This window comes from Hyla sarda, chromosome 2 (assembly GCF_029499605.1).
Source record: "Hyla sarda isolate aHylSar1 chromosome 2, aHylSar1.hap1, whole genome shotgun sequence".
Taxonomy (NCBI): Eukaryota; Metazoa; Chordata; class Amphibia; order Anura; family Hylidae; genus Hyla; species Hyla sarda.
The window spans coordinates 265,521,451-265,536,856 of NC_079190.1; the positions used below are offsets into that span (position 1 = coordinate 265,521,451).

Sequence of the window (15,406 nt, forward strand, 5' to 3'; positions counted from 1 at the left end):
TTGGATCATTCTTGCTCTGGTAGCAATGCATTATATTAAAGTTGATTCGAAAGGTTCAAATTTAAATTCCACATTTATGAGGGGAAACACTAGAGAACAATTTATGCCTATTTTAAATGTTAGAGAAGGTTCTCTTTCACCCTTGTGCTAAGACCTTATCCTCTTTATAAAACATAAGGGAGAGCATGATGTGAAAGGGGCATTTACACTCATCACCTTTCCAAAGGATAGTGTCAGATTTGCAGGCGTCTGACCAGACAATTAAACACGTCCCCTATTGAAGCAGCAGTAGGACATACATGCTGCTGCTCAATTAAGTTCAACCAGGGCAACACTGGGCAGGGCACCTGTTCTTGTGATTGGTAGGGGTCTGAGTGTTAGTGGGAAAACACCTCATTTAACTGCCTTTATATTTGCCGAAGGTACTGACCATGTATGTAAGTCCAACATAAAACAGCAAATCCTCTGTACAATGATATGCATTTTTTTCAGGGGACCACTAAAAAACACCTAAAATGTGCCTCTATATTAACCTGAAGGCAATGAAAGTATGGGCCAATAGCAGACTATATATGCTATATTAAAGGGATACTCCCGTGGAAAACCTTTTTTTTTTTTTTTTTTTAATCAACTGCTCCCAGAAAGTTAAACAGATTTGTAAATTACTTCTATTAAAAAATCTTAATCCTTCCAATACATTTTATGGGCTGTATACTACAGAGGAAATGCTTTTCTTTTTGGATTTCTCTAATGTCACGACCACAGTGCTCTCTGCTGACCTCTGCTGTCCATTTTAGGAACTGTCCAGAGCAGCATATGTTTTCTATGGGGATTTTCTCCTGCTCTGGACAGTTCCAAAAATGGACAGCAGAGGTCAGCAGAGAGCACTGTGGTCGTGACAGAAGAGAAATCCAAAAAGAAAAGCATTTCCTCTGTAGCATACATCTGCTAAAAAGTACTGGAAGGATTAAGATTTTTTAATAGAAGTAATTTACAAATCTGTTTAACTTTCTGGCACCAGTTGATTTAAAAAAAGTACCCCTTCAAGGACTTGTACAACACATACCTGTAATAAGGTTGAGTGCATAAAGAAACAAAGACAATCATGCGTAAAAGCATTGTAGATATGGTATTATAAAAGGATACTACTGTGCAGATATCGCCTTTGTCCAGTGTGTCCTGGATTGCTATAGACTGATCCATAGTAGAATCTGGAAGTACAAAACAAAATTTACATAATTAATTTACAATCATACTTATACTGCCTTATGCATAAGAAAAAAACATTGAACCTCTGTGGCATTGACTAAACACTGATTTTTATTATTTCAATTTAAATGGACTCCTATACTGTAAGGCACAGTTTTCCAACCCTTTACACTTTGATAGAAATGGTCATCCTGTTTACCAATACTAAACCCAATATACTGGGTTATAGTGTGGGTGAACCGGAGATCGATGTGGGGTCAGTGAGTTAAATACGTACCTTCAGTCCGGCGCCCGGTCCCTTAAAGGTCCGCTTCTGTCTTAGCTGAATTGCGCACTGGAGGAGGTCCCCTGGGTGGATTTGAATACTCATGGTCGTTGGCCACGTCAGGGCTCATTAGCAGACCTTCAAAGGGACTGGGCGCCGGGATGGAGGTATGTATTTAACTCACTAACCCTGCATCGGTCTCCTGCTTACCCACTCTATCACCCAGTGTTTTGGGTTTAGTGTGGATGAACTGGATGACCGTTTTCCTTTAAAGTGGTTGTCTGCTTTAGAAGATCTATTTTCAAACACAACATTAGTCGACTGTGATTTATAAGGGATGTTCAACAATTGTTTAATAATTTTTAATAGTGCCAGCCTGGTCTAAGAATGTAAAAAACACCTGCCATGATCTTGTGCCGCTACCAATCCGACAATGCCTGATTCCAGCTGCTCACCCATTCCTGGTCATAGCCAATCATTCATCTTAGCCAATCACTGCCTGAGGTGGATCACTTCTGTGGCCACTGATTGGTTAAGCAGGTGGAGACATCACCACCATGAAGTGGCCTGCTCTCTGTGAACTCATCTGCGACATTCATCGGCATAATAATGATGGGGATGGGGAATATGGAGGAGGCAGGAGCTATTTTATCAATATCTTTCTGTAGACGAGGCCTCCAGAAATGGACACCATATTCTAGATGTAGTCTCACTGCTGTAATCTCTTCAAGATTAAAAAAGTGGACAGGGCTTAGCTGAGAGGTCTCTATGCCATAAATTGGTATAATTTGTAGTGGAAATCTATGTTAGATACATCAATGACATTAAAAAGCCCAGGCATCTTAATAAATGTGGTATACCTTGCTGCAAAGAATTTATGTTTGTTTTAGGTAAGTGATATATTAACATCACCTTTTTTATGTTGTAACCTAATGTTACATTTCTTAATATTTATACAACATTCTATATCAAACAAATTCCACAGCTTTGTTGCTGCCAATGTGTGATGAACCACGTGCACAGGGCTTCAAGCACAAGGTTATTGATCCTCTTGTTGGGAAACATTGCTGGGAGTTTGGTGCAACTTTCTAATATAATCCAATCCCTGTCTCAATTCTTTCTCTGTACAGAAACTGAATAGGAAGGTGGGATTAGGTAATGAGAAGTTCTACTATGTTATATATTACATCCTCATTCAGGGGGTAAAATTTCTAAAGAGGACGTCATCACATCACTGCACCTTATGTTGAATACAGCATCAACTGTACGACATACAATATTTGGGGGCTCCAGAACCAATTGCCAGTTTCCTATAGAGTTATGGATTTAAAGAAATAGTGTAGTGCATTTTTTTCTTATCCCATTGCGCGGGGGCTGCAAAAAAACAAAACTCAGCTTCAGCGTCCTGATGAAGCACCTAGGGGTGTGATACAGTCCGTGGCCTGACGTCTGAGCTCCCCCCAGATCCAATTGCTGCCTCCCTGCATAGACCAATGCCGTCTTTGGATCACTAAGTCCTGTCTGCCTGCAAGTGGAACGGTGAGCGCTCCGTACTTTATTAGTCTTGTGTGGCTATAAAACAAAAACTCACCTTCTGTCGCTCCCCCGTTGCCCCAATATCAGTCTTCGGTCCTCCAGTTTCGATCTTCTCCCTGCTTCCGTGTACATGGATCATCACACTGCGATCAGCGTATCACCACCCTCAGCGATGTCCCGCCTTCTCCCTGCTGCCCAGGCCTAGTACATGACTCTGCACTCAGCCTATCACCAGCCGAGGCAGGACATCACTGCGGCCGGCAATACACTGGACATCACTGCGGCCGGCAATACACTGAGTACAGTATTGGAAAATGATCCTCTATCCTAAGGATAAGTATGAGAGCACGGGGATCCGACCGCTTGGACCCCCCCGTGATCTCCTGTACTGGGCCCCAGCTCTCCGGCCAGAGAGCGCGTGTTGCTCACCACACGAAGCGACAGCCAACACTCCTCCTCAATACTGCGCTGTGGCTCTCCCATAGAGTTGTATTGAAGGGGCATGTCAACCGCAGCTTCGTGAGGTGGTTGACCTGCCCCTTCCCGTGGACTGCCGGGGCACCGTACGGGGGATCACGTGGATCCCAGCGGTCGTACCCCCCACGATCTGAAACGTATCCCCTATCCTTAGAATAGGGGATAAGTTTTCCAGTCCTGGAATACTCCTTTAACATACAATGGTCCTCCCAGCTGTAAAGCTGCACACACAGTGCATTAGGTCTTCACAAGCCTACTCTATGCATACTGTATAGATAAATTAGGCTTCTGTATATTTACAAATATCTGCTTTATAATTCCTCTGGGAGTCGGGGCCCGTTATTCTCAGGGGCCGCAACGCCTCTCTCCGGCTACGTCACACAATTGATTGACACACAGGCAGGGCCGGATTAATGTAGGGGCGGATGGAGCTGCCGCTCCAGACCCTTACATTAAAATAGGCCCAGTGGCCTGCACAAGCGGCCCGCATAGGCCGCCCGGACCGGTGACCCGCCTCCCGTTCTGCCGCCAACACCTAACGCCGACACAACACCCGGGCCGTCGTCACCTCCGCCAGTCACACGCACTGCGGCAGCTGTCAGTGAGAGCTGCGGTGACGTCATCCACTTCACGACGGCGCCCGGAAGTCACGTCCCCACGGCTCCCACTGACACAAGGACTGAGCATGAGCAGCAGCAGCCGCAGCGTATCAGTCTGAGTCACCGGGTCCCGGAGAGAAAGGTGACAGCCCTTGGGGCCATTTATAATGTAAGGCACTGTGAGGGGCACAATTTAACATGTCAGGGGGGGGGGGGGGGCAGCAACCGCATTATAGGTTGCAAGACATGGTTTATTATATATGAGGGGGACATTATATGTGGGGGCACATGACAGAACCCCCCTGTCATGTGCTCAAATAATGCCCCCTGTCATGTGCCCCTCCATATATAATACCCCATGTCCTGTGCCCCTCACATATAATGCCCCCCTGACATGTGCCCCTCACATATAATGCCCCTGGCTGTCCTGCCCCCTCAGGGGAATTATATGTGAGGGGCACATGTCAGGGGGGCATTATATGTGAGGGGCACAGGACATGGGGTATTATATATGAGGGGCACATGACAGGGGGACATTATATGTGGGGGCACATGACAGGACCCCCCCCCCTGTCATGTGTCCATATAATGCCCCCCTGTCATGTGCCCCTCATATATAATACCCCATGTCCTGTGCCCCTCATATATAATGCCCCTCATATATAATACCCCATGTCCTGTGCCCCTCATATATAATGCCCCTCATATATAATACCCCATGTCCAGGGGGCATTATATGTGAGGGACACATGTCAGGGGGCATTATATGTGGGGGGCAATATAATGCACATATAATGCCCCCCTGACATTTGCAGCTTACTTATAATACCCCCTGTCCTGTGCCCCTCATATATAATGCCCCCCTGTCATGTGCCCCCACATATAATGCCCCCCTGTCATTTGCTCCCCTCATATAATTCCCCCTGACATGTGCCCCTCATATATAATGCCCCATGTCCTGTGCCCCTCATATATAATACCCCATGTCCAGGGGGCATTATATATGAGGGGCACATGTCAGGGGGCATTATATGTGGGGGGCAAATGAAAGGGGGGTATTATATGTGGGGGCACATGACAGGGGCCCCCCTGTCATGTGCCAATATAATGCACATATAATGCCCCCCTGACATTTGCAGCTTACTTATAATACCCCCTGTCCTGTGCCCCTCATATATAATGCCCCCCTGTCATGTGCCCCCACATATAATGCCCCCCTGTCATTTGCTCCCCACATATAATGCCCCCTGACATGTGCCCCTCATATATAATGCCCCATGTCCTGTGCCCCTCATATATAATACCCCATGTCCAGGGGGCATTATATATGAGGGGCACATGTCAGGGGGCATTATATGTGGGGGGCAAATGACAGGGGGGCATTATATGTGGGGGCACATGACAGGGGCCCCCCTGTCATGTGCCAATATAATGCACATATAATGCCCCCCTGACATTTGCAGCTTACTTATAATACCCCCTTTCCTGTGCCCCTCATATATAATGCCCCCTGCCATGTGCCCCCACATATAATGCCCCCCTGTCATTTGCCCCCCACATATAATGCCCCCTGACATGTGCCCCTCATATATAATGCCCCATGTCCTGTGCCCCTCATAATGCCCCTCATATATAATACCCCATGTCCAGGGGGGGGGCATTATATGTGAGGGACAAATGTCAGGGGGCATAATATGTGGGAGCACATGACAGGGGCCCCCCTGTCATGTGCCAATATAATGCACATATAATGCTCCCCTGACATTTGCCGCTTACTTATAATACCCCCTGTCCTGTGCCCCTCATATATAATGCCCCATGTCCTGTGCCCCTCACATATAATGCCCCCTGAAATGTGCCCCTCATATATAATGCCCCATGTCCTGTGCCCCTCACATATAATGCCCCCTGACATGTGCCCCTTATACATAAAGTGCCATGTCCTGTGCCCCTCACATATAATGCCCCCTGAGGAGGCAGGACAGGGGGCATTATATGTGAGGGGAACATGACAGGGTGCATTATATGCGAGGGGCACAGGACAGAGGGCATTATTATTATGTGGGGGGAACAGGACGGGTTATCATTAATATATGTGGGGGCACAGGATGAGGCATTATTACCATATATGAGGGGCACAGAGTGTTTTGCATTTCAGAGGTATGGGCCGGGATTTATCATTGTAGGTGTAAGTGAAGCATTTTTACACCTTTTTTGTGCGCTGTAATGTGTAGGAGCATCAAATTTATTAAAAGGTAGCAGAGCATTTGATAAATTTTGTGCAGGTCACATTTTCTAAAATTTCACTCTTCACATACACCAAAAAGCTAAGTCTGGGCTGGTGTAATTTTAGAGACTTTTCAGTGGTTTTGCGCATTTTTTGTGCCTTTTCACAAAAAGGTGCAGTTCATAAAACCCATCCATATCATGTGTATTGCCAAAATCAGTGGATTACAACTCAAGCGCAAAAAAGGCACAAATAAACCTTGCTTGCGCCTTTTTTGCACCATTTTTAGACACAAAAAAACAGTCTATAGACAATTATACATGTCGGCCATAGTGTATATTATAAGGAATTTTTGGGGTAGTATGGTTTTTATGGGTCACATAATTACGGTATTGTATTCAGAGGGTTCATGGCAAGGTTATATTCAGAGAGCACAGTATGTGGTAGTATTATATTCAGAGGGTTCAGTGTGTTGTAGTAATATATTCAGAGGTTACGGTGTGTGGCGGTCTTATATTCAGAGGATACAGTGTGTAGTAGTATCATATTCAGAGGGTACAGTGTGTAGTAGTATCATATTCAGAGGGTACAGTGTGTAGTAGTATCATATTCAGAGGGTACAGTGTGTGCCAGTATTATATTCAAAGGATATGGTGTTTGTCAGTATTATAATAATTATTGTTTTCATATAGAGGTTCAGAATGCGCTAACATAGTGAGGAACCATCAAGTTCTGCTGAGTGAACATTTAGCTGAAACAAGTCCTGGCGGTATGTACCATCTGAATTAGATAAGAAAAGACTATAGAGAAGACGTCACCTGTAGTAACAGATTTTATTGTGTATTCTCTTCACTATAGAGAAGACGTCACCTGTTGTCACTTATTTCATTGTGTATTCTCCTCACTATAGAGAAGACGTCACCTGTAATCACTGATATCATTGTGTATTCTCCTCACTATAGAGAAGACGTCACCTGTAATCACTGATATCATTGTGTATTCTCCTCACAATAGAGAAGATGTCACCTGTAGTCACTGATATCATTGTGTATTCTCCTCACTATAGAGAAGACGTCAGCTGTAATCACTGATATCATTGTGTATTCTCCTCACTATAGAGAAGACGTCACCTGTAAATCACTGATATGATTGTGTATTCTCCTCACTATAGAGAAGACGTCACCTGTAACCACTGATATCATTGTGTATTCTCCTCACTAAAGAGAAGACGTCACCTGTAGTCACTGATATCATTGTGTATTCTCTTCACTATAGAGAAGACGTCACCTGTTGTCACTTATTTCATTGTGTATTCTCCTCACTATAGAGAAGACGTCACCTGTAATCACTGATATCATTGTGTATTCTCCTCACTATAGAGAAGACGTCACCTGTAATCACTGATATCATTGTGTATTCTCCTCACTATAGAGAAGATGTCACCTGTAGTCACTGATATCATTGTGTATTCTCCTCACTATAGAGAAGACGTCAGCTGTAATCACTGATATCATTGTGTATTCTCCTCACTATAGAGAAGACGTCACCTGTAAATCACTGATATGATTGTGTATTCTCACTATAGAGAAGATGTCACCTGTAATCACTGATATCATTGTGTATTCTCCTCACTTAAGAGAAGACGTCACCTGTAGTCACTGATATCATTGTGTATTCTCCTCACTATAGAGAAGACGTCACCTGTAATCACTGATATCATTGTGTATTCTCCTCACTATAGAGAAGACGTCACCTGTAATCACTGATATCATTGTGTATTCTCCTCACTATAGAGAAGACGTCACCTGTAGTCACTGATATCATTGTGTATTCTCCTCACTATAGAGAAGACGTCACCTGTAATCACTGATATCATTGTGTATTCTCCTCACTATAGAGAAGACATCACCTGTAGTCACTGATATCATTGTGTATCCTCCTCACTATAGAGAAGACCTCATCTGTAGTCACTGATATCATTGTGTATTCTCTTCACTATAGAGAAGACCTCATCTGTAGTCACTGATATCATTGTGTATTCTCTTCACTATAGAGAAGACGTCACCTGTAGTCACTTATTTAATTGTGTATTCTCCTCACTATAGAGAAGACGTCACCTGTAGTCACTGATATCATTGTGTATTCTCCTCACTATAGAGAAGACGTCACCTGTAATCACTGATATCATTGTGTATTCTCCTCACTATAGAGAAGACGTCACCTGTAGTCACTGATATCATTGTGTATTCTCCTCACTATAGAGAAGACGTCACCTGTAGTCACTGATATCATTGTGTATTCTCCTCACTATAGAGAAGACCTCATCTGTAGTCACTGATATCATTGTGTATTCTCTTCACTATAGAGAAGACGTCACCTGTAGTCACTTATTTAATTGTGTATTCTCCTCACTATAGAGAAGACGTCACCTGTAGTCACTGATATCATTGTGTATTCTCCTCACTATAGAGAAGACGTCACCTGTAATCACTGATATCATTGTGTATTCTCCTCACTATAGAGAAGACGTCACCTGTAGTCACTGATATCATTTTGTATTCTCCTCACTATAGAGAAGACGTCACCTGTAGTCACTGATATCATTGTGTATTCTCCTCACTATAGAGAAGACGTCACCTGTAGTCACTGATATCATTGTGTATTCTCCTCACTATAGAGAAGACGTCACCTGTAGTCACTGATATCATTGTACATTCTCTTCACTATAGAGAAGACGTCACCTGTAATCACTTATTTCATTGTGTATTCTCTTCCCTATGTCCTATCAGAGCTTGAGTCACTTGTAAGTTCTGCAGTAATGATGGGTGAAACAACAACTCCTAGCATAGCCTTACCACATACTTAAGGTCATACTGGGAGCTGTAGTTTTAAATGGTAAAAACTTTTTTTTAGCACTTTCCCATTCTGTGGCAATTGGTATATTTGATTATTATACTGGAAATAATTTTCTGCAACATGCTACAGCGGGGGCATCACAACATGCTAAAAAAATCAGGGCCTATATCCCCTTTTTGTTATGCTTTTGCAAATATTCATCCAGTTGCTGTTTAAACGTCTTTATAGACTCTAATAAGATCATATCTGCAGGCAGAGCATTCCACATCTTGTTCTTAGTGTAAAAAACCCTTTCCTTTGCCTTAGACAAAATCTCCTTTCTTCCAGTATAAAAGTTGCTGAGTTGCCCATATCAACCAATCAGATCCCTTCTTTCATTTTTGAAAAGGCCTCTGGAAAATGAAAGAAGCTATCTGATTGGTTGCTATGGTTAACTCAGCAATTTTTCCTCTGGACACTAACATATATTCAGCTATCCTGGTAATTTAATGTGCATAAAACATGTGACGGATGCGCTTTATTTGTGTTAAGAAAAATTACTTTGTGTTGCATTTTCATTTTATATATTCCGATAAAAAGGCCCATCAAAATCTTCAGCACCAGGCCCATGATGCTCTTAATCCGGCCCTGCACACAGGGCTCGTCTGCCTGTGGCCCTCTGTAGTTTTGCTGTGCCCGTGCGCTGGCTGTCAATCAACTGCACAACGTAAACAGAGAAAAGCAGTGTGGCCCTGGAGCAGAGCGGACCCCGGGCTCCGTCTCTCTGGAGGAATTACAAAGCAGTTATTGGTAAGTATACAGAAGCCTAATTTGTCTATCCAGGTATATCATAGAATAGGCTTGTGAAGACCTCGTACAGTGTGTGTGCTGCTTCACAAGCATATTCCAGGTGATAGTCTTGCTTTTATAATTGCAAATAAAAACCTAAACATGTGAACAAACCCTAAATGTCTATACCTCATCCTAATTGTTATTTACAGAGTAATACTATCATGTAGTATAGGACCCCTTTAAGACCACATTTATGCTGCTTCCTTAAAACTTAGTACATAATCTAGAGATGTAGAAAAAATCATAGCTGGGATTACAGTTTTGTTCTTTCGCTGGTAAGCAACAAAACCTTTTAGAGTATAAAACCACAGTCATGTCGTCTACATTCGTGTGGGAATGTGACAACACCCATGTAAAGCAAATAAAATAAATGAACAGTAATAATTGATTTACCGATCAGATCTGTAAGGCTGTGAAATGGAAGCCACTGGATAACGTTTTCCTCTTCAGACAGAGGAGGCTGGGAGAATGCAGGAATACAGTTACTCCCTCACTGGCCTCCAATCTGCTGGGCGACGTCAGCATTTCCTTTCCCCTCCTGTCACCAGTGATTTTATTGTAATCCATTGTAGTTCCCAACTTCACCACTAAGTGGAGATAGAGTACAAACAGTTCGAATTTAGTAACAGGCTATTTCTTTACTGGTAAAAATAGCAGGTGGATTTCCAATAGGCTGTGTGCACACATTGCATTTGTGCCATGGTAATAACTTCATGGTTTTTGCCATGGTTTCGGAATTCACTGTAGTTTTACGCAGATTTAGGAAAATGAAAAAACAAAACACAACAGCAACATATGAATACAACCTAAGCAATCTATATACTAGTAAATCTATAAGTTTTTCTATATGTTTCTAAAAGACAGCTTGAGAATAAATTACTGTATGGTATATGTAGTTCTTTTCATCTATTCATGTTCCACTATAACGGTGCATTCCCACACGGCGTATTTTGCTGCGTATTTGGTGCTGCGTATTTTCCTACCCATTGACTTCAACAGGGAAAATAAAATACGCAGCAGCAAATACGCAGCAAATACGCCGTGTGGGAACGTACCCTTAAACACAGGATGCAATAAAACCACATTCTTGCAAACCTCATTGTGTGAAATTTTTGAAACTACAGTTTAGACTAAGGTGGTGTAGTCCAGGTGTTGCAAAACTACAACTCCCAGCATGCCTGGACAGCCGAAGACTGGACCAATGTATAGTATGTCATCATTGTAAGAAATTGTACACAGAAAAAAACTAGCATCATCAGAATTTCTTTATTTTTCTTTCCAAAAACAGCACCACTACTGTCTATGAGCTCGGTCTGGTATTGCATCTCAACTACATTTACAATGGGTATTTTCTCCCATATGGTCCTGGACACCTTTCCTTTTTCCTTATGTTGCAACAGAGGATCACAACAACTTGGGGAGTCCAGGTATAGTAAAAGCTTAGTGAAAATCCAAACCCCAGAGATGTTACACCGCCTTTTCCCACAAGTGTCCCCTCTTTGTTGGAGATGTCAAACTGAAAATGGCTCTCTTCAACACATCTTTTGGGGCCGTTCGGCCCTGAGGCACTTCTGGTTGGAGGTACAATCCCTAATCTTCCGAGTCTTGAATATTCATGTTCCTCTCCGCCCGGCGACATATCTCCTTAATCTCCCCATTTCTGGTATACCTTCTGTCTCCTCTAAGTTACTCCTACATATATTGACGGCGTCAAAATGCCTCATAGTCCGTTGGTGGAAATCCCCTGAACCTCCGCTGACCCGAGCCCTGATAGACAAGATCAAAGATGTATATAGAATGGAACGCAAGTCGGCAATACTTGATAATAAAATGCACATCTTTCAGAAAACGTGGAGGCTATGGGAGATATCCGATAATTCTTAGTATGACTGATGACATGGCATGGTCATGCGAGATCCTATTCACCTTATTTCTTTTTAACCTTCTATATTTTCCTTTTTCTTCCTCTTCTTCTTCCCTACTTACTCTTGCCCTCTCTTCTTGTCTGACTACTCTCTGTTATGCTCTCTCCACATTTCTTCCTAATGCGAGGTTCTTCCTTAACACATATGCGATCATTGTTATTGTTCTTTTTATTGCATAATTGTTATGCTCAAGGCTCATTAAGCATGACTGTTTTTTTTCTTTTCCTTTTGTTATATTGTCTTTTTCCTTTTATGTTAAAATGAAAAACTCATTAAATAAACAGTTAAAAAAAATAAATCACATTACTTATTCTTGTACAGGCCAGAAGACTAAAATATGGTTGCTGCAAGATCCAGGGCACCAGGCAAAAAAAATCCTGGGCTTGTGTTCCCAATTCTCAGTGATAGTGATGCCCCATGCTACAATTTCAGATTTTATTGTGCAGATTTAATGTAGTAAAAAGACATTGCAATGTATACAAAAATTGCAATGTATACAGTTTTTTACATGGCAACATGGATGAACCTTTTTTTCTTTCTTCATATAGCAGCTTGGTAAAATGGGAATGTTCTATTTTGCACATAAATCGTATGGCCTTCAGCCATACCCATTCTTCCTAAACTTACTAACATGATTAACAAAAACATTTAAAAAAAAAATAAAAAAAAACACATTAAACATGAGTGTGCAATAACACATGTATGCCCTGGCAGGGAACCTTGAAGAGCTCATATCACTGATATAGTTGGCTATGATTGGTCAGTAGCACGAAATGTTATGATTTGAAATGCTTGTTAAGGCTGCTGACCAACTGCCATGTCACTGTAGTACCTCGTGATTTCCAAGGAGCAATTTACTGCAACCTTATTGTAATGTCCATTTCTGTGTTTTTGTTTTTCTGTTTTAGGTCTTGTTCAGACTTTGGTTTTGTGCCTGAACTGTTTCTGTGCTAATTCTTCCTTGGGTTGGAAGAGTTAATGCTCTCAGCCTATGACAGCAAAACCAAACCCAAGCTCTGCTGGAACTCGGGGGCTGTTGATTAGTTCTTTCTCTGACCATGTCTGTTTTAGTCTGCCTGTTAATATCAGAGTTTTAACCATGGCTTGATTGCTGTTATGATATACTTCAGTCTTGTGCTTGTACTCGTGCTCATATTTAGTCTCTTGAGTCTGTTCAGACTTATCTGGTTTTCAGTCTAGTGTTCCGTGTATTTCTGTATTTCTGTTTGCTTCTAGGCCAGTATCCTGATCACACTGTGGAGTGTGCCTGCTGGCTAGGAGTCTATTTGGCTTTGGTATTGATGTCCCTCCATGTTTGGAGTGTGGAGTCTTGTTTGTATCTTTATTCAGTGTCCAGTGTGAACTGCATTCTGTGTTTCCTGACCTGTTTGATATTCAGTTCAACTGTTCATCCCCCGCATCTCCTGGTTTTTGCTGTATACTTATTCCATATCTGCCATTTATATTTATTCCGGTTTCTGAATTGTATGTTAGTACGCTATATATCCTCCCCTGTTTGTATATTTATATCCTGCCTGGTTTATCTTGTTTGTTTTGTTGTATACCTGTTACGTTTCTGACCTGTCCTCGACTATGTCCTGTATTATGTTTGTACCTAAATGCCCTTTGAACGCAGGAAGGGACCGGCTCCAAGTTGTCGATCCGTCATTTAGGGCTTAGGGCTCATGACACTTATTTCTACTTCTACATGTATATTTATTCACTGTGTGGCTTCTGGATGGAGCGATCCAGCACTTGGGTGTTAGTTCAGACTGGGCTTGATGGACAGACTCAAGCACTTGTTAATTAGGTACCCTACACCAGACTTGCTAGAACAGGCAATGACGCTGGGTGTTTGCCTGGATAGAAGACTAAGAGAAAGGAAATGTGAACGCTCTTATACAACTATGTCTCACTTTTCTGTTCAAATATACATATGTGGGGAAAAATGAAAATGTCACAGTTCATGTATAGCACCCAATTGGGCAATCACTCACGGATCCATAGATATTCCATTTCTTTTATTCAGCAATATAACAATTTTCTTAAATAGTAGGTACAGGCATAGCATGCTGCAGTCTTTGCTTCTTTCTGACTCTCCCAGCCATGGACGCGACGGCATTTCGGGAGCAGACCCCCTTAGTCATACGTACCAGGTGTGGGAGGTGAGCACTTAAAACTATATATTTTTTTTAAGCCCCATCAGGACCAAACTATTAAGCTCACTAATCCAAAAGCTCTCACGTTGCAAAAGTCGCCTTCTGTTTAAACTCTCATTTCAGGAACCTGTTCAAGAATTCAACATTTCAAGTTCGTCACGAAATGTTTGGCCACAGTTGTCTCACCATAAGTTGTCACAGTACCAGCATCAGACTTCAAAATTTCCTTATTACCGATTTGTGTTCAGTTAGTCTGGTTCTTATTGGGCATGATGTCTGGCTGACATAAACCAGGCCTACATGGACATGTGGTGTCTGGGGTGATGCAATGGTGTTACAGGGTCTGGTGGTATTAACCCTTGATTTGTTGTGACCCCAGAATGCGGTTGTTTTCTGAATGAGGCCCTGCCGACAACCGGCTCAAAAACGGCAGGAAATAAATGGAATGTCCACAGCAGGATTTATGAGATAACTGGAACTTTTACTTAAACTTCTTATAGAACAGTCTTTACAGTTATACTGTTTTTCTTGAGGTAACCGGGATGCAGGATACCTCACAGGCTTTGCTGGGACTTGTAGTATTGAGATTTATGCAGGCCACTGTGCTACTAATTATATGCTTTGAGTTGAATAGTAGTCACTAGGAATTGTAGATAGAGCTTGATAACTCACGGTTTTGTAGTGGCTGCAGGTTCCTTAGGCTTTTACCTAGTTGCAATTGTGCTTGAATTTGTATTGCTGAAGTGAACAGGATGATGAGCAGGAAGCAAGAGAAAAGAGAGTGAATTTAGAGACTACAGACCCTTATATACTAAGGAGGTTGGACTACAGCCCATTGGTTGAAAAGCCTGTAGGTCCTGAACCCAGGGAACTCTGGGTACATCACATGACAGTATCACATGACCCAGGAAGGTCCTAAACATTTGTACAACTTTTACAATATATTCCATGACCTAGGAAGGTCCTATACAATTATACTACCTTTATCTACACACTAAACAATATACATAAATACATTTATATGAGGTGAGCAAGGGGTGAGCCCTGCAGGAGAGCCCTATGGACTGCAGGGACTCTTCCTGAGGGGACTAAGGACAGGAACAGGACAAGGTCCTGTACCGGGATACCACAGACACTTAAAGGGGTACTCCGGTGAAAACCTTTTTTCTTTTAAATCAACTGGTGGCAGAAAGTTAAACATATTTGTAAATTACTTCTATTAAAAAATCTTAATCCTTCCTGTACTTATTAGCTGCTGAATACTACAGAGGAAATTATTTTCTTTTTGGAATGCTCTCTGATGACATCACGTCCACATTTCT

At 42.3% G+C, this 15,406-nt stretch overlaps 1 protein-coding gene across 1 annotated transcript in view; it reads right to left on the minus strand.

Moving 5' to 3' along the window:
* The window catches only part of INPP5B (inositol polyphosphate-5-phosphatase B), a 130,351-nt gene extending 119,816 nt beyond the window's left edge, over positions 1-10,535 (minus strand). The window contains exons 1-2 of the mRNA XM_056557102.1: positions 10,394-10,535; positions 1,146-1,211 (exon numbers count right to left, since the gene is read on the minus strand). Coding sequence (XP_056413077.1) covers positions 1,146-1,203 — 58 coding nt within the window. The 5' untranslated portion in view covers positions 1,204-1,211; positions 10,394-10,535. The remainder of the gene's footprint in view (positions 1-1,145; positions 1,212-10,393) is intronic.
* Positions 10,536-15,406: the final 4,871 nt, after the last annotated feature.